We start from the raw sequence: 20,712 nt of genomic DNA on the forward strand, positions 1-20,712 counted from the left end.
AGTAAGAGATGGGTTACTATAAGCATTTTTATGAAACCCTGGCTACATTTTTTCATCAGAAAAACAAATGTCTTAACTTCTGAATAAAATGACTAAATTTACCAAGCTCATCTAATATCCTCCTCATAGGTTACCACTGTAATAATAAAAATCTTGCCAGCAACAACAAGAATTGGGGTATGATGACAACTACGTAAGTAAAACTAGAAAGTAGTAACCTACTATACCTCTGGGAATTAAAAGAGGACTCCTGGCATAATGCCACTCAACTGTAACTTTCCTGAAAGCGACAACTTCTGAAGGCAGTTCTGCCACGGTGCAACCAAGAAGCATATCAGCTGCTAGAATGAGATACAGGAAAGTCTAATGTTCCAAGTAATGAATATACCATACAGAAAGCTGGTATAATTTAGACCTAACTGCTGGCAAAATTTCCAGCAAAAAAAGGATAGTCATCGTCGCATCTTATAACTAGTATGGCAGCAATGGCAAAGGATAAGGCATGTTACAGAAAGCAGGACCCAGATGTAATAATGGCTGTATCAAACACAGGAAAAGGATATACTATAAAGCCAATGATGATGTTTTATTCTCCACTGCCATCAGGGGGTTGGATCAACAAGTAATGTAAGCTTGTACCTAATAGTTCTTCCAGGATACACTGTTACTTGAAAGGTTCTAATAACAACCTGGTTCTCGCACATGAATGAAACTAAAGAGAAGTCATCCATACTGTTTTGTTTAAATTTTAAAACCAGCCCAGATGGCTTCTCATCTATGTACACACAAACAGAAAAAAATGAAAATAAAACATAATGAAAAACACAGCACTTGATATGCAAATAAAGTACATCATTTTGAAAAATATGTGCTCTCTAAAACAGATGTAAAGCATTAAAAAGTATCTGTTTGGCATTCTCAACAAAATTCAAAAAAAAATATACACAGAAAATCAAGGCTAAAATTTACCCAAAACTTTTTTTCAAAACATAGCCCTTTAGAAGAAAAGGGAATTATCATTGCTAAAAATAAAACAGGGATTCAAAACAAGAATGTGAAAGAGAAGTGTGAGCTAGTGACAGAACTTTACTATACATGGGGATAGACTAGCAACAGCTAGTAGGTATGGGTTTCAAAACCCAGCAGGGCCAGGAGATATAAATAATCTCTGGCACACTCAAATAAGAGAGCTAAACTGAACCACATTTAAAATGCTTAAAGCCTTCAATTGTAGCCCCTATCTGTGAAAAAGGTACTAAAATACATCACAAGCCCAAAGAAGCAGAAAGGAACCTTAACATGGGTAAGAATATATGAAAGACAAAAGTCACTTGTGAGAACTTAAAGCCTATACCGATCATATGGGTTGGGTTGAAATTCACACTTTCCATATGGTAGAGAAACCCCAACATCAAACAATAGTGTTAAAACCTGTTCTGTAAACAAGAAAAGCCTCATGCAAAAGCAGATATAAATGGACCCCTGAAATACTTCTTCAACTCAGGTCACACAGAACAGAAACTGGAAAAACTTGATTCTGCAAACTGCAAGATAGTATTTTAGGCTTTGCAGACCATAAAATCTCTTCACAACTACCACTGCTGCCACTGCAGTACAAAAGTAACCATACACAATACACAAACCATTGATAATAGCTATAATCCAATAAAACTTTATTTACAAAAATAGGCAGTGAACCAGGTTTGGCCATCACACCTTCGTTTGCAAGCCTTTGATACAGAAATAAAAGACAATGAAAACAACAACAACAACAACAACACTTACTGAATTAAACCTCAAAATGAAAAATCATAAAGAAGAGTCAGGCAAAAGAGAGAGAGATAATAAAAATGAGAATTGACAACCCAAGAATTGGAGTAAAAGGACAATTAGAAGACAATAAAAATATTCAAAATAATTAAAGGCAGAAAAAATGAGAAAGTTATGCTTAAAGAACTAAAGGTACGTATGATGACAATGTCTCAACAAAAAGAGAGTATCAATAAAATCACAGAAATTATAAAAAAGAACGAATGGAAATTATAAAGTAGAACAGTAAAATAACTGAAATGAGGGGCCTCCCTGGCAGTTCAGTGGTTAAGACTCCGCACTTCCACTGCAGGGTGCACGGATTCGATCCCTGGTCAGGGAACTAAGATCCCGCACGCTGCACAAAAAAAAGCGGAGTGGGGGTGGATAAAATTCTACACATACTAACAGAAATAAAATAAAAGCATTTTAAAAAACTGAAATGAAAAATACACTAGAGATTCAACAGTAAATTTGAACTGGCAGAAGAATTAGCAAATTTGAAGAAAGATCAGTAGAGACCATGGAAGCTAAAGTACAGAGAGACAACAGAATGAAGAAAAATAAACAGAGCCTCAGTTAAATGCAGGACACCATTAAGTGCAGCAACCTATGTGTAATGGGAGTGTTCGAAAGATAGGAGAGAGAGAAAGAAGGCTAAAATTTATTTGAAGAAATAATTCCTGAAAAATCCCCAAATTTGATAAAAATGTTAATCTACACATCCAAGAAGCTTAACAAAATTTAAGTACAATAAACATGAAGAGATCGATAAATACATTATAATAAAAGCGATAAAAGCCAAAAACAAGTAGAAAATCTTGAAAGCAGCAAGAGAAAATATGACTCCTCACCTAAAAAAATCCCAATAAGATTAATAACTAGCTTTTAATCAGGAAAAATGGGGGTCAGTAGGCAGTGGGATAATATATTCAAAGTCCTGAAAATAAAACTGTCAACCAAAAATTTTCTATCCATCGAGACTGCTCTTCAAAAATTAAAGTGAAACATTCACAGATAAACAAAAATTGAGAGAATTCACTGTCAGCAGATATGCCTTACAAGAAATACTAAAGGAAGCTCTTCAAGAAGAAAACATGTGACACCAGATAGTAATTTAACTCCACAAAATAAAACAAAGAGCACCAATAACAGAACTGTCATTATAAAAGACAGTAAAAATATATCTTTTGTCTCCTTTCTTCTTTTACATGATTTTTAAAGATTGTATTTTAAATGATATAAAAAATGGTATTGTTGGGCCTATAAAACATAAAACGTAATGTATTCCCCAATAACACCACAGAGGAAGTGTATCAGAGAAAATCTATATTGGGCTAAGTATATGACATGGTATTACTAGATGGTAAACAAAGATCCACAGGAACAAACAAAGAAAACCAAAAATGGTTAATACAAAGATTAATATAACAAAAGTTATAAGTACATACTCATCCTCCTTTTTTTCCTCAGATTCTTTAAAAGACATAAAATTATATAAATAATAACTATAAAAATGGACTGTTAGGTTTGCAACATATACAGATGTAATACATATAACAATACCACAAAAAGGGAAGAAAGAGACTAGACCTATATGAGTAACATTATTTCATCTCACTGGAATTAAGTTAGTATAAATCTGAAGCATATTTTAATAAGATAAGCTATATATGGTAAACCCTGGAGTAACCACTAAGAAAATGACTCATGGACTTCCCTGGTGGCGCAGTGGTTAAGAATCCGCCTGCCAATGCAGGGGACATGGGTTCGAGCCCTGGTCCGGGAAGATCCCACATGCCACGGAGCAACTAAGCCCGTGCACCACAACTACTGAGCCTGCGCTCTACAGCCCGTGAGCCACAACTACTGAGCCCGAGTGCCACAACTACTGAAGCCCGCGCACCTAGAGCCCATGCTCTGCAACAAGAGAAGCCACCATAATGAGAAGCCCGCACACCACAATGAAGAGTAGCCCCCGCTCGCCGCAACTAGAGAAAGCCCACACACAGCAATGAAGACCCAACGCAGTCAAAAAATAAATAAATAAATTTATTTTAAAAAAGAAAGAAAATAACTCATAAAATATAATGAAAAATCATTAAAAATTAAAATGTTATAATAGAAAATATTCACTTACTGCAAAAAAATAAACAAATGAAGAGTGGAAGAACAGAAAATTCATGATATACAGGGGAAAAAATAAAATAACACACATAAATCCAACTGCATCAAAAATAACATTAAATGTGAATACATCAAATGATTTAATCAAAAGGCAGAAAAGACAGACCAGATAAAAGACAAAGATCTAACTATGTACCCTTCATAGGAGACACACCTAAATACACAAAGAGATTGAAAATGAATGGATGAAAAAAGATATAGCATACAAACAGCAACCAAAAGAAAGATGGAATGGCTATAGAAATATCAGATAGACTTTTTAAATGTTACTGAAGATGAAGAGGGACATTTTATAATGATAAAAAGGACAATCCATCAATAAGATATAAAAATTGTAAACATACATGCATCTAACAGAGCCTCAAACTACATGAAGCAAACACTGACAGAAATTAAAACAGAAATAAAGAATTCAACAAAAATAGTTGGAGACGTCAATACCTCACTTTCAATAATGAATCAAACAACTAGACAGATGATCTGCAAGGGATTAGAAGACTTGGACAACACTATAAACCAACTGGACCAAACAGACATAAATAGAAAAATCCACATAACAGCAGCAGAATATACATTCTTCTTAAGTGCACATAAAAAACTCTTCAGGATAGACAATATACTAGGTCATAAAACAAACCTCAATAAATTTAAAAGGACTGAAGTCATATAAAGTATGTTCTCTAACCACAATTGAATAAAATTAGAAATCAATAACAGAAAATTTGGGAAAATCACAAATTGTGGAAATTAAGCAACACATTCCTAAATAACCAATGGATCAAAAAACAAATCATAGGAAAATTAAAAATTACTTTCAGGTATATTAAAATAAAGCATAATATACCAAAACTTACAGGATGCAGCAAAACACTGCTCAGAAAAAAAAATTATGGCTGTAAAAGGCTACATTAAAAAAGAGAAAAGGTCTCATATCAACCAACTTTGCACCTTAATAAACTAAAAAATTAATAGAAAACTAAACTCAAAGCAAGCAGAAGAAAGGAAATAATAAAGATTAGAGTGAAAATAAATAAAATGCAGAGTAGGAAAACAATAAAGAAAATCAATAAAGCCAAATACAAACTGTTCTTTGTAATGTGCAACAAAATCAACAAAGCTTTAGCTAGGCTAACAAAGAAATATACGAAGACACAAATTATTAAAATCAGGAATGAAAGATGAGACATACGACTGACAAAAGACTGGGGAAAAGGACTATAGGGAAATACTATGAACAATTGTATGCCAACAAATTAGATAACCTAGATGATAGGGGAGATTCTTAGAAAGATACTAACTACCAAGACTTACTAGAGGAGAAACAGAAAATAGGCACAGGCTATAACAATAAAAAGACTGAGTTAGTAATCAACAAAGTGCCAGAAAAAGTATAGCCCAAGATCAACTGGCTTAATTCATGAATTCTACCAAACAGCTAAGGAGAATTAACAACAATTATTCACAAATATCTCCAAAACATAGAAGCAAAGGGAAGACTTCCTAACTCATTCTATGAGGCCAGTATTAACCTAATACAAAGACAAGACAAACTTATCACAAGAAATGATGATGCCAGACCAATACCTCTTATGATTATAGCTGCAAAACTTCTCAACAAAATACTAGCAAACTGAATCCACTAGAATATAAAAGGATTATACACCATGACTAAGTTGCATTTACCCCAGGAATGCAAGATTATTTAAATACATGAAAATCAATCAATACAATCTACTATTAGAGAAATAAAGCAGGGTGGGGGTGGATCACAAGATCATCTCAACAAATGGAAAATACTCAACGAACTAGGAATAGCAGGGAATTGTCTTAACCTCATAAAGGGCATGCATAAAAACTTCATAGCTAACATCATATTTAATGGTAAAAGACTGAAAGTTTTCTTTTTAAGGTCTGGAACAAGACAAAACTGTCCTCACTTGTCACTTCTATTCAGTATTGTACTGGAGGTTCTGGACAGAGCAATTAAGCAAGAAAAAGAAATGAAAGGCAACCAGATTGAAAAAGAAGAAAACTAACTTTACTTTCAGATGACATAATCTTCCATACAGAAAACTAAGAAATCCAAAAAAATTATTTAATCTAATAATTGTCTTCAACAATGCTACAGATCAATTGTAGAAAAATCTTTTTTATTGTATTTTTATACACTTACAAACTGAAAAGTTTGAAAGTGAAATTAAGAAAACAATACCAAATACAATAGCATCAGAAAGAGTAAAACATTTAACAATACATTTAACCAAAGAAATGCAAGATTTGTACATTGAAAACTACAAAACATTGTTAAAAGGAATTAATGAAAAGGCATCTGTATTCATGGATTGGAAGACTTAATATTAAGATAGCAATTCATCCCAACTGATCTGCAAATTCAATGCAATCAAATTCCAAAAGACTTTTTTTATAGGAATAGACAAGCAGATCCTAAAATTCATGTTTAGAAACAGAGGGCTCAGATTAGGCAAAACAATCTTGATAAAGAAAAACAGAGTTGGAGTACTGACACTTCCCAATTTCAAAACCTACTTCAAAGTTACAGTAATCAAACCATGTGCCATTGTCATAAGGATAGACATATAGACCATGGAATAGAATTAGGTCTAGAAATAATACCATACATCTATGGTCAATTGATATTCAACAAGGGTGTCAAGAAGTTTAACTGGGGAAATAGTCTTTTCAACAAATGGTGCTGGGATAGCTTGATATTCACATGCAGAAGGATAAATCTGGACCCATACTTCACACCATATATAAAAATTAACTAAAAAAGGATCAAAAACCTAAAGGTAAGAGCTAAAATTACAAAAATGTTAGAAGAATATATAGATGTAAATCCTCATGACTTTGGATTAGGCGACAGTTTCTTATATATGGCACCTAAAGCTTAAGCAACTAACAGAAAAAAAAAGATATACCAGACATTATCAAAAAAATGTTGTGCCTCAAATGACACCGTCAAGAAAGTGAAGAGACAACCCACAGAACAGTGGAAAATATTTGAGAATCATATGTCTGATAAGGATCTCATACCCAGAACACATAAATAACCCTTACAATTCTACCATTTAAAAAAAAAACCCTCAATTTAAAACTGGGCAAATGATTTGAATAGACATTTTCCATAGAAAGTATATGAGTAGCTAATAAGCACATGAAAAGAACACCATAAGTCATAAGGGAAATGCAAAACAAAACCACAAAGAGCTACCACTTCACATCAACTAGGAGGATAATAAAGAAAATGATGTATTAACCCATATTGGTGAGGAGAGTAATTAGAATACACTGCTGGTAGAAATGTAAAATAGTACAGTAGCTCTGGAAAAAGTCTGGCAATTCCTTAAAAGGTTAAATATACATTTATCATACGACTAAGAAATCAACTCCTAGATACATACCAAAGAGAAATTAAAACATGTTTACACAAAAACTTACATACAAATGTTCATAGCAGCACTATTCATAACAGCAAAAGAGTGGAAATAAGCTGAAGATCCATCAACTGATGAGTATGAATATGTGGTATGCAATTTAATATTATTCAGCCATAAAAAGAAGTAAAGGACTGACATATGCTACAATATGGATGAACCTTAAAAACGTATGCTAAGTGAAAGAAGTCAGACACTAAAAGACACATTATATGACTGCATTTAAATGAAATGTCCAGAATAGACAAATACACAGAGAAAGAAAGTAGATTAGTGGTTTTCAGGTGTTAGAGGGAAGGATGAACAGGTAGTGACTGTTAAAGGGTATGGAATTTTGTCTTGGGGTAATTAAAGTGTTCTGGAATTATATGATGGTAATAGTTGCATACCTACTGACTATACTAGAAACCACTGAATTGTACACTTTAAAATGAAGGATTTTATGTCATATGAGTTATACGTCAATAAACAAAGTAGTTAGAACTAATTAGATGAGCTGAAAAATAATTTACACAAATTCTTCATATCTCTGTATGTACAAAATTCATAATATTACTTTATCCTTGCTCTCATCAAAAAAGTACAATTTTTTCCCACCTTTTGAACATGCATTGGTATGAAGACTTTTTCAGAACAGTGGAATTCAGAAGTAATGGTATGGAAATTTTAAGCTTAGGACTCAAGAGGCATATATACTCTGCTCTCTCCTTCTTGGAATTCTATTCTAAACATACTATGTATAGCATCCCAGTCTACACCACCAGAGGATGATAGGCCAAATACAGCAGAGAACAAACATTTGCAGCCTGAGGACCCCTAGATCAAGCAATCAGCTCAAACCACCAGACGTGTGAGTAAAGAATTCTGAGATCATCCAAAACCAGTCAAGCTGCCAGATAAATGGAACCACAAGAGAAAAATCAGAAGAGACTGGCAGAAGAACTGCCTAGTGGAATTCAGCAAAACAGATGATGCAGAATCATGTGTAAAACTGTTTTAATACAGTGAACCTCGCATGCTATGTTAAATAACAATAACTAATTAAAAAATAGGTTTAAGAGAAAACTGGAAACATCTAAAGAAAGAATTAGTGAAACAAAATATAGATCAGAGGAGGTGCAAGGATATAAAATACAGACAAGACAATAAGAAAACTTAGGAACATGGTGAAAAAGCCTAACATAAGTGAATCAAACTTTTAGAAATACAGACTAGAGTGGCACAGTGGGACAGATGCAATATTTGAAGAGATAATGGCAGAAAACTTTACAAACATGATGAAAAACACATGTCACAATTAAAAAAAGAAAGATGATACTTAGGTACATCACACTAAAATTGCTGATATCCAAAAACTAAGAAAAAAATATATTTTAAAAGGTCAGAGGGAAGAAAAAGACATATTACTTTCAAAGGAGAAACAATAAAACTGACAGAGGAATTCTTAAGAGAAAGTAGAAGCCAGAAGAAAAGGAAATTACATCTTCAAATTATTGAAAAAATATATCTGTCAACTTAGAATGCTATTATCAGTAAAAATATCCTTCAAATATGAAGACACACACATACACAATAAAAACTTTTTCAGATGTATAAAAGCTAATTTATAGCCCAATTGAGAAACACACTACTTTAAAATGTTACATAATGTTCATCAAGCTAAAGAAATGTTATAGCAAAAGGAAATTCAGATTAATAGGGAAAAATGAAGATCACAGAAAATGGTCAATACATGGGTAAATAGAAAGATTTTTTTATTATTATGATTTCTTTATAAGAAAATTGTCTTTTTAAAGTAAAAAAAATAATGTAATGTGTGGTTAATAACATATATAGAAGTAAAATATATGGCAGTAATCACACAAAGGACAGGAAAAGAGCAAATGGAATTATTACACTTTTGTAATATTCTTACCTTATACATGAAGTAGTATAATATTGATTCAAGGTAGACTGTGATAAGATAAAGATGACTATTACAATCACTACAGCAGTCACTAAAAAAAACACAAAAGAGGTATAGCTAAAAATCCAATAAAAGTGATAAAAGTGGACTTTAAAAACACTCAATTAATCTAAAAAAAGGCAAAAGGAGGAACAAACAACAGAGAAAAAAATAAAGGAAATTTTAAAATCGATACCATGATGGTAGGACTAAATTCAATATTACCAATATTATATTAAATCTAAATTGACTAAACAATTTGATAAAAGACAGAGATTATCAGAATAGATTTTAAAAACACATCAACAACAACAATAAAAAACAAGACATTTAGGCTGTTTACAAGAGATTCACTGTAAATAAAAACACATAGAAGATTTCCACTTCTGCTCATGAAGGTTTAACTGCTGTGAGAACTGACCTCTAGTGTAAACATAAGAAAACTGAACAAAATATATGAAACAACTACTTTCAAGTGTAACAGGCAGCTCAGGAATGGCAACCCTGAGAAAAAGAAGACAAAATATGACTGCCTTGGCTTGCTATCTGGAGGCAGATTTGAGGATGCAGCCCAGGAAGGAAAACCCAAACCCTCGTTTAGTTGAGGAAACAAAGAGCAAAGTTCAGGGAGGCCATGGTGGTTAGACTTTGTGGGGCAAAATACTAGAGAAGAGAGAGTTGCACACAGCAATCTATAGACAGGTCCCCTTGAATCTTTGGTTAAATAATGAATTGAACACAGAGTGAAACTCTATGAAGCTGGAGAAAGAATCATCAGAAAAAAGTAAGTAAAACAATGTCAGGAACTCACATAGGACTGGGAATAGCTTATACTCCCAAGAGTCAAAGTGGAGAGACCTCTTAATACAAAGAGCATTGTATAGAGAACACAGAAAGGCACTGTCTTAGTAGTGGAAATAAATTAGCACTGAACTTAGGGCTGCTATGTACAGGCCATGACAAATATTAAAAACAGTTTTTGAAGTAACACAACTGAATGCCAGAATAAAGTCCAACACACTTAAAGAAATAGAACAAAATTGAATAAGCTAGAAAAAAATCACAATGTCCAGGATAACACCACCAAAAATAACCAACCTGGAAATTTTGATCCATAATCAGTTAAAAATATATATATATACATATATATATATATATATATATGTATATATATATATATATATACACACACGCCAATAGAAACAGAGAAAGAAATGGCATACCAATTGGGATGAGTAGAGAAGGATTTTTAAAACAGCTATTAAAAGTATGCCCCATATACTCGAGAATACAGAGTAAAATATCAACATAAGAAGGAGAGAAATGGAAAATATAAAAATGACTAAAATTCAATTTCTATGATGAAAAAATATATACAAAATTTAAAATAAATTTAATAAGGAAAAAATCATCTTTTCAACAAATGGTGCTTATAGCCATGAACAAAAGAATTAAGCTGGATCCCTATCTCACACCACACACAAAAATTAACTCAAAACAGATCAAAGACCTAAATGTAAGAGCTAAAACTACTAAAGTCTGAAGAGAAAACATAGGTGAAAACCTCTAGGATCTTTTATTATACATGATTTCACAGGCATGAAACCAATAGCACAAGAAAGAATAGAAAAAACAGATAAAACATGAAAATTTAAAACTTTTGTGGGGACTTCCCTGATGGCACAGTGGTTAAGAACCCACCTGCCAATGCAGGAGATACAGGTTCGACCCCTGGTCCAGGAAGATCCCACATGCCGCAGAGCAACTAAGCCCACGCGCCACAACTAGTGAGCCTGTGTCCTAGAGTCTGCGAGCCACAACTACTGAGCCCGCGTGCCACAACTACTGAAGCCTGCGCACCTAGAGCCCATGCTCCTGAACAAGAGAAGCCACTGCAATGAGAAGCCCGCGTACTGCAAGGAAGAGTAGCTCCCACTCGCCACAACTAGAGAAAGCCCTCACACAGCAATGAAGACCCAACACAGCCAAAAATAAATAAATAAATTTCTTTTAAAAAAAAAACTTTTGTGCTTCAAAGGGCACTATCAAGAAAGTGAAAGACAATCCACAGAATGGGTGAAAATAATTGCAAATCAATCTTTAGTAAGGGACATATTCAGAATATATAAAGAACCCTCACAGTTCAATAATAAAAAGACAAATACCCCAATTAAACAATGTGCAAAGAATCTGATAGACATTTCTCAAAAGAAGAAATACTAATAGCTAATAAACACATGAAAAGATGTTCAACATCATTAGCCACCAAATGACTGCAAATCAAAACCACAATGAGATACTACTTCACACCCACAAGGATGACTACAATCAAAACGATGTGAATGGAATATTACTCAGCGATAAAAAGAAACAAAATTGAGTTACTTGTAGTGAGGTGGATGGACCTAGAGTCTGTCACAGAGAGTGAAGTAAATCAGAAAGAAAAAAATAAATACAGTGTGCTAACGTATAGATACGGAATCTAAAAAAAAACAAACACACAATGGCGCTGATGAACCTAGTTGCAGGGCACGAATAAAGATGTAGACATAGAGAATGGACTTGAGGACATGGGGTGGGAGGGGGAAGCTGGGGCAAAGTGAGAGTAGCATCGACATATATACACTACCGAATGTAAAATAGTTAGCTAGTGGGAAGCAGCAGCATAGCACAGGGAGATCAGCTCCGTGCTTTGTGATGACCCTAGGCGGGTGGAATAGGGAGGATGGGAGGGAGGGGATATGGGGACATATATATGCATATGGCTGATTTGCTTTGTGGTGCAACAGAAACTAACACAGTATTGTGAAGCAATTATACTCCAATAAAGATCTATTAAAAAAAAAACGATGTGAAATAAGCAATGTTGGCAAGGATGTAGAGTAATTGTAACCCTCATGCACTGTTGGTGGAAATGTAAAATAACACAGCAGCTTTGAAACAGTCAGGCAGTTCCTCAAAAGGTTAAACATAGTTACCATATGACCTAGGTATGCCATTCCCAAGTTAATGAAAATATGTCCACACATAAACTTGTACATGAATATTCATAGATGCATTATTTTAAAAACCAAAAATTAGAAACACTCAAATGTTCATCAAATGATGAATGAATAAACAAAATGTAGTATAGTCATACAATGGAATATTATTTGGTAATAAAAAGAAATGAAGCACTGCTATATGCCACAACATGGATAAACCTTGAAAACACTATGCAGTGTGAAAGAAGCCAGTAAAAGAAGACTACAAGTATATGACTCAATTTATATAAAATATTCAGGATAGGTAAATCCATAGCTGACAAGGATGGGGGGTGGTTAAAAAGCGTTTTTAAACTGACTGTAGTGATGGTTGTATAACTCTGAATATACTAAAAACCATTGAGTTATACACTATAAATGGGTAAACTGTATGGTATGATGGTTAGTCTTATGCGTTGATGAAGCTGGGTTACAGTACCTCAGGTATTTAATCAAACACTAATGGCCTCCTCCTGAGTGTGGTAGGGACCTGAACATATGATGGGATAGTCATTCTGATGATTAGGTTGTTACATGGCACAGTTGGCTTTGAGAAAGGGACATCATCCTGGATGGACTCAGTCAGATGATCCCTTAAAAGGCATTAGTCTCTACTTGAAGGAGATTCGAAGTGTGAGTGATCCCATTTCGGTTGTCGAGACTCGACAATGCGAGTTCTGGAGATGGAAGGGGGATGAGGGAGAGAACGTGAGCATTCTTTCAGAGCCGAAGTCGTCACTGGCTGACAGCCAGCTAGAAAACAGTCACCTCAGCCCTACAATTGCAAGGCACTGAATTGTGCCAACATGTGAATGAGCTTGGAAGCAGATTCTTTTCTAGAGGGCTGGTCAAGTATTTTGTAAAATGTCCTTCAATGTCGTTTTGTCTGATGTTTTCTGATGACTAAACTGGGTTATAGATTTGGGGGACGAATACCACAGAAGTGAGGTGCCCTTCTCACCACATCATATCAGGGGGTATGTGATATTAACATGACTTATTACTGGTGTTGTTAACCTTGATCACTTGTTTATGGTGATGTCGCCTTACATCCTCCACTGTAAAGTTACAGTTTTTCCACATCCACACTCTATTCATTAGAAGTGTCACCATGTCCAACTCACACTCAAGGGGAGAGAAATTAAGCTCCACTTCCTAGGGGAATGACTGTCAAGGTACTTGTGGACATATGTTCAAACCACCACAGTAATTAATAAATATTTTTGAGGAAGATATTTGGAAGCTACACAAATATATTTTTTCTCCTTAAAGTTTCACCCACTAATTTGAACATTCTTAAGAAGACTATTCTTACGGCACTTATTACTGTGGGGTTCTAACAGCAGTTTTTTATTTCCCTCATTCATTCTACATTTATTATTTGGCATTTTCTGTAAGGAATATTTATCCATTCTCACCCATTTATTATCTATTCAATCACTTAAATCACTATAGAATCATGGATATGTATTATGTTCTTTGGGTTACAATCCAATACAATCACTATTTTTTGCCCAGATTTGACCCATTAAGAACTCTTTCTGGTTGGCTGTGTCCCTTTGACATGCTCCCATCCTCCTTTATTTTGTTTTGAGCACTTTCTTACTTTCTGGCATTAAACAATACTTCAGGTTCACCTTGTGTTCTCCCTGCCCCAGCCCTAGAACCAGCCGTTACTCCAGAGAGCCCTGGTTCCTTTCATTGGAAAATGGTATTTAGAAACCAGGATTGTGGGCACTGAATGTGCTCATTGCTACTGGGGCATCATGGTTTCCAGGCCCTCTTGGAGAACTGAGCTAGAAAATATATGTATATATACCTCTGTGTATATACATTAAATATTAAAATAAACTTGAATTCATGCTTATACTCTAAACCAATACCACAGGATTCTTTTTTCTTTCTTTTCTTTTCTTTTTTTTTTTCTCTTGGCCATGCCGCACGGCATGTGGCATCTTAGTTCCCCAACCAGGGATCGAATCCGTGGCCCCTGCAGTGGAAGCTCGGAGTCCTAACCACTGGACCGCCAGGGAATTCCCCACAGGGTTCTTTATAGTCTTCACTCTTTGCATGTTTTTTTAATAGATCTTCACTGGAGTATAATTGCTTCACAATACTGTGTTAGCTTCTGTTGTACAACAAAGTGAATCAGCCATATGCATACATATGTCCCCATATACCCTCCCTCTTGAGCCTCCCTCCCATCCTCCTTATGGGTCCTCACAAAGCACGGAGCTGATCTCCCTGTGCTATGCGGCTGCTTCCCACTAGCTAACTATTTTACATTCGGTAGTATATATATGTCGATGCTACTCTCACTTTGCCTCAACTTCCCCCTCCCACCCCGTGTCCTCAAGTCCATTCTCTATGTCTACGTCTTTCTGTGACAGTGGGAAACCTGGCTCACATTAAACACAATTAATTTATATATTTGTCCAAACCTACTAAACACATAAAGTATTGTTAGAATTGTTGATCTGTACTATGTGAGAAACAAATTTACCAATCAGAATATAATGTTTATGTAGGTTTTTTTCTTTAGTTTTACAGTATCCAGCCAAAACACTGTTTTCCAAGGTTACTTAGGTCAGCTCATTATTTTGATGAGGTTATGGCATTTGTAATACAGTTAAATTTATTTGTCACAGTTTGCATTCCCTTATGGGACCCCCTGACATGCTGGTTGACTTTTTTTTTAATTTGCCGTCAGGAAAGTTCATTCTTTGTGGTATACAGTATGGTTTGACAAATGCATAGAGTCATTATGAACTACCACAGTGTCATAAAGAACAGTTCCACAGCACAAAAAATTCCATTATGAGGTCCCCTTGAAGGCAATCCCTACCTTTACTACTTCTGGCAAATAACTGATCTCTCTTCCATCTCCATAGTGCAATATGTAGCCTTTTGGTCTGGCTTCTTTCACTAAGTAAAAGGTATTTAAGATTCAGCCATGTCGTTGTATGAATCAATAGTTTGTCCCTCTTCTTGGTTTTCATATATTCCAAAGTTTATGTAGAAGTACCACATTCCCTCAGTCCATCTGGTTTCAGTGCAATACACTGTCAGTGCCTCACCTAAAGCAAGTTCTGCAGTATCTCCCCACTCTTTTGCCTCAGAATGTTCACTGGTATCATGATAAGCTATTAATCAGACATGCTGGTGCAGCTCAGAAGTACAATACCCCCAGAGGCATCACTCAACCATCAATGGAAGAGAGTTAGTGGATAAATTCCCCCCCCACCCCCAATCCCTGAGGGTTAACTCTGAGGAGCATTCTGCATAGCTCTTCATAGGTCCCTAGTGGGTCTGAGTTCAAATTTCCCAGTATAGTAGCCAGCCTAATCATGTACATATTATTGGTTTTTCTCCCGTCTTTGAAACTCTCTATTCCCTCAATTGTGCTTCCTAGGTTCATCTCGTAAATAAACTATCTCACCCAAGTCTTTGTGTCTTCTGGAACACTCTTTCCCCAGACAGCCGCATGATTCACTCCCTCATCTACCTGAGGTGTTTATTAACCATTACTTCTAAGTGAGAGCTTCTCTTACCACTCTTTTAAATTGCAAGCTTTATTCCCCTTCCTTGCTTTATTTAATAGCACTTATCACCACCTAACTTCATATACATATGTATGTGTGTGTAATCAATTTTATTAATTTCAATTCGAATACAGGCTCAATTAATGCAGTGATTTTAGTCTACTTTTTTCATTGTTATGTCTCTAGCACGTAAAACACTCTTTGCACATAGTAGGCACTCAATAAAAATATACTGAATAAATTAATTTTTCAAGAAGGTTGATTTTATTCCATATAAGAATAGACTCCCTATTTTAAAAACTCTAAAAACTTTACTGACCTTCAAAATTGAATGGTACCAAATACCAAGGGTCAAATGACTCTATCATGGATATTATACAAAATATTCCCATACTTAGCTTGACTGGATCCTCTGAGTTGCCTTTGAATTCTAAGATAGTATAATATTATAAACAATAAAAGACTACACTACAGTATAGAAATCTGGTATGAAACCAATATTTCTTTTCCTTTTAACAGTTCACATGAAACCAAATCTAACAATTATATACCATGCATCTGGTCAGCCTGTTTAATGATTCCAAACATAATACCACCTATACAACAAACATGGATATAGGAAAGAATTTTTTTAATCCTTTAAATTTGAGTCTCATTTTCATTGTTTTTTTTTTCTCTAAATCTTTATTATAAGAAAGGAAAGTAATTCTTGGTGTCCTTGAGCAGAAGCTAAAATTGCTTGCATCACATTTTTATTACCTGGACACTGGATAAAGGACCACTCATAGTTCTTCTCTTTAGGACAAACACTGGTGTCAAGAACCATCTCATTATTATGCATTCCAACAAGCTTCATTGGTCCCCGGGAAGACCCTTCAATGCAGTGTCCTCTTCCTGTATTACTAGGATCGTTGCACCAGCCACACCCAGGCTGTTCCAAACATTGTCCACAGGTTCTCAATCCAGAACAATTTTGAGCTGCATGGCAGGAACATCATTAACAAGTATGTTATATGACTTTATATTCAAATAGAATTGCAAGCTAATGGAAAAATAAATATGATCTGAAAAAAGACAGTAAAAAGTCATCTATAGTTAACGTAAACATTTTATGTAATAATAAGAGACAGTAATTACTTCAAAAGCAAATAAAACATACATTATGAACAAAGAGGAGATGAATGGACTGACTTGAGGGTGAATAAAGGTGTGGTACCATGACATGGAGAAAAACGAAGTCAGCATTTAAACACTCCTGAGAACTTTGCCAGTATTAAGACCTTTTGGGAACTGATCCAGGGCCCTACAGACAACATTGTCTGTGATATAGAGCAATGTTAGTTGTTCTTGTTGTGCCTAGGGAGGGCCTTCAAGGAAAAAATCTGCATCTTCCTGTGAATGTCCAGTGTAAGTCATGCTTACCCACTCCCTGGGATAGCTGAACCCAGCTGGACTGCCTCTCATGGACAATGCTCTTCCCAAGGGTCCAAGATACTAGCATTTGCCTGCCATGTGATGTTTAACAGCAATCTCACTCGAAGAGCCAAACTGAATGGGAATATGGAAACTGGATACTCTGCCTTAGCAGGCAACCAGCAGGACAGGCTCTCTCTTGACTTTCAGGGCTTCAGAATATCACCTCAAGAATCACTCACTGAAGCTCAACCTTTTTTTGTTTAACTGATGTATAGACCATGAGCCTCAACTAAGCCTGCGGATACTGTGATGTCTTTTCCAAGGATGAACATATTACAGTCTGCCATAATAGTCATAATAGCTGCTATGTGATGTTTCATATTTTTAATTCACAATAATAGTACCTTATATCAGGCTGAGACTTTTTAAAATTAGTTTCACTGATGTTTTGCTAGCAAAGGTACACTGTCTTGGGAATTGTTTACCCATATAAGATAGTGCATAGGTACCAAGTACCATGAATGCCTTCTAATGGCATGCTAGAAAAACCTCAGAGGAAAAAAAATAAAATGGTAGACTTCTGACAGTCTCAATTTCATTTTTGTCGTGGTAATAACTTAACTGCCACTCAGTGTTTTAATATTACTGGAAACAGAAATGTTCCTCAGAAAGCTGCAAATAAGAATAGTGCAAGCTTCTCAGTGAACATCAGGAACTCAATATAGTAGGCTGTGCAGGTATAATACAATACTGGATTAAAGAATTCATCAATTACAGTATGATTTGTTGTTATGAATTTTTTCAGTGCTGAGCATTTCACAGACTGGATGTAAGAAAGTGAAGAATGAGTACCATCTCCTATATTTCCTTAATAATAAATTTAAAAGGAAGAATATTCTTTGAGTCATTGAACACAAGTCATTAATGTTAACCCTGTAGATAAATAATTCAGTGACACGAACATACTTCTTTCTGAAAAATTTTTTAAGCAGTAAATGGTGTTAAATGGCACTTCATTTAAAATATCCTTAGATAACTGAACATTTTATGTATTACCATACTCCTCCTTAGACTTTTTGCTGTGAAATATGTCTCCTTTATCTGCGATTGTAGCTAGCCCACAGTATCATTGACTAGATTATTCTAATTGTCTTCAAAACTATATTGGGTTGCTATGAAATCAGTGGGGAACAATGTAAAATATCAAATTAGGTATGCTATCTTGACATTCTAATTATTTACTATCATGTGATGAATTGAAGTAAATCTTTACTAGGTCGCACCCAAAATAAATCTAGGCTTTATATTTATAGTCTATAGATATCTCCTAGGAAAATAAAATTTATTTTAGGATTACCTTTTTAAGGAAAGATAACCAATCAAATGTCTTGAAGAAGCATAATGTACAATTAAACCTAAACTGTTTTCAAACACAACATACCTGTTATTGCTTTTCAAACAACTGGGTAAATCTTAGATGAAAGAATCCTGCCTTTCTTACACTGACTGAATGACAAACTGTTAATGGTGTCTTTATCTATTAGACTTTAGGCTTTAATAATGAGTTACAAAATGTCATATTCAGAGCAACGTTCTATTCTCTTATGTTTTATTTTAGGTATGAAACTATTACAAAAGGTAATGTTGGTTTAGTTATTGCTCAAGAGTGGAGAGCAACATGCATTGCTGAAAAATTAACAGAATATTCATTCTTTAGTTTGTAATGGAGACTAAAAAACTGAAAGACTCTAATATTGATTCTTTTCTTACGGAAAACAATAATATAGGAAAGCTTTTGTAGGCTGTGTTATTTTGAGTAAGTTATGGGTAGTCTGAAGACTATGTATGAGCTATAAGTAATTAGAGCAATTATTTTTATTTTATTTTATTTTTGGCTCTTTGAAAGATTAATTCTAACAGGTCCTCACGGTGAATATCGAAGAAAAACCCCTTTGTGCTTCCAGCATGGGAGGGGAAAAGGAACAATTTTGAGATATGCCAGAGCACTGTTTTTCTTACCAAGGCCTGGAGAAACAACTTAACAGAGCCTAAACTGCTGGGGTTTTATCAGAGCCTAACTGACCTGGCTAAAGGGAAATAACCAACTCTAACCTGCTCTAGTCTTTCATGTGGAGGGAAGACAAGTATACAACTCCAGCTCCCTCCAGCCAAGCTGTACCACCTAAGAGTGGAAAAAAAGACTGAGAAGCACTAGTGAAGTGAAGTTCACAGAAGAGTATGGGGCACAGGCTCACCAAAAGAAAGAGATGTAATCATAGGACTGTAGAATACTTCCCCTCCTGCACACCCTACTATTACATTACTAAAAGCCTATTTACAGCAGTTTCTTTCAATGTTTGTTGTTTAAAAACATGGAAAAGAATTAAACGTAATAGAGAAGGAGCTTGTTTTCCATAAGGAGTGGGTCACTGCCAGGTAAATACTATCTCCAAAAAACACAAGGGCTCCTTGGGGCAAAGTAAAATGCCCCTCTTCCCCACAAGGATACACAGGGCATATAATTTTAAAAGCTATGGAACAAAAATAACTGCTATTAGACATCATCAGTTCAAATGAGCTATATATATATAGCCACAGGGAAGGCAAATGTGACAATAGACATAACAGTGAAAGAAAAGACCTATGGAAATGAAAAATCCAGCAGACTAGACTAACTGCTCAAGGAACAAACTGCAGAAGTAGAAAATAAGCCTCTATAACAATCAAGAAAACAAAAGAAGCAAAAGATCAAAAACAAGAGATGCCAAAGCAGGACTGAAGAAGTGACCTGTGCATGCCTAGCTGACAATCCCACCAGCAGCAGTTATCATCATTTAGTTCAGCACTGGTAAAAATGCAATTCATAGCAGTGGTAAAAATGCAATTCATACCTGTGTTCAAATAGTTAATCATTTTTAATTTACCCTTCAAAAAATGCAGTTACAATTTTTACAGTGGAGGGTTCTCAAAAAAATTCATTCTGAATAGATAAAAAGCCCCAAATTTTAAAAAACCATAAAAAAGGAAAAATATCTGAATCTCACTTAGCAAACAAAGAGATGGAAAGTACAAGTGAATTTAAGAGATATTAAGCTTGTAGGTGGATCAAGATGGCAAAGTGGAGCTCACCTCCCCCCCACAAACACATCAAAAATACATCTACAGGTGGAACAGTTTTCACAGAAAACTAACTGGAAACTGGCAGAAGATCTCTTATACAACCAAAGCTGTAAGAAAGATCCCCAAGTAACTGGGTAGGACAGAAAGAAAAAAAAAAAGGCATCAGGACAGATCCGAGGCCTGTGGGAGGAATCTGTGAAGGAGGGAGGGTACAC

At 35.0% G+C, this 20,712-nt stretch overlaps 1 protein-coding gene across 1 annotated transcript in view; it reads right to left on the minus strand.

The window, feature by feature from the left end:
* The window catches only part of ATRNL1 (attractin like 1), a 701,048-nt gene that overhangs the window by 515,112 nt on the left and 165,224 nt on the right, over positions 1–20,712 (minus strand). The window contains exon 18 of the mRNA XM_061191223.1: positions 16,721–16,939. Coding sequence (XP_061047206.1) covers positions 16,721–16,939 — 219 coding nt within the window. The remainder of the gene's footprint in view (positions 1–16,720; positions 16,940–20,712) is intronic.

The sequence above is a fragment of the Eubalaena glacialis genome, chromosome 1 (genome assembly GCF_028564815.1).
Source record: "Eubalaena glacialis isolate mEubGla1 chromosome 1, mEubGla1.1.hap2.+ XY, whole genome shotgun sequence".
In the NCBI taxonomy this organism is placed as follows: domain Eukaryota; kingdom Metazoa; phylum Chordata; class Mammalia; order Artiodactyla; family Balaenidae; genus Eubalaena; species Eubalaena glacialis.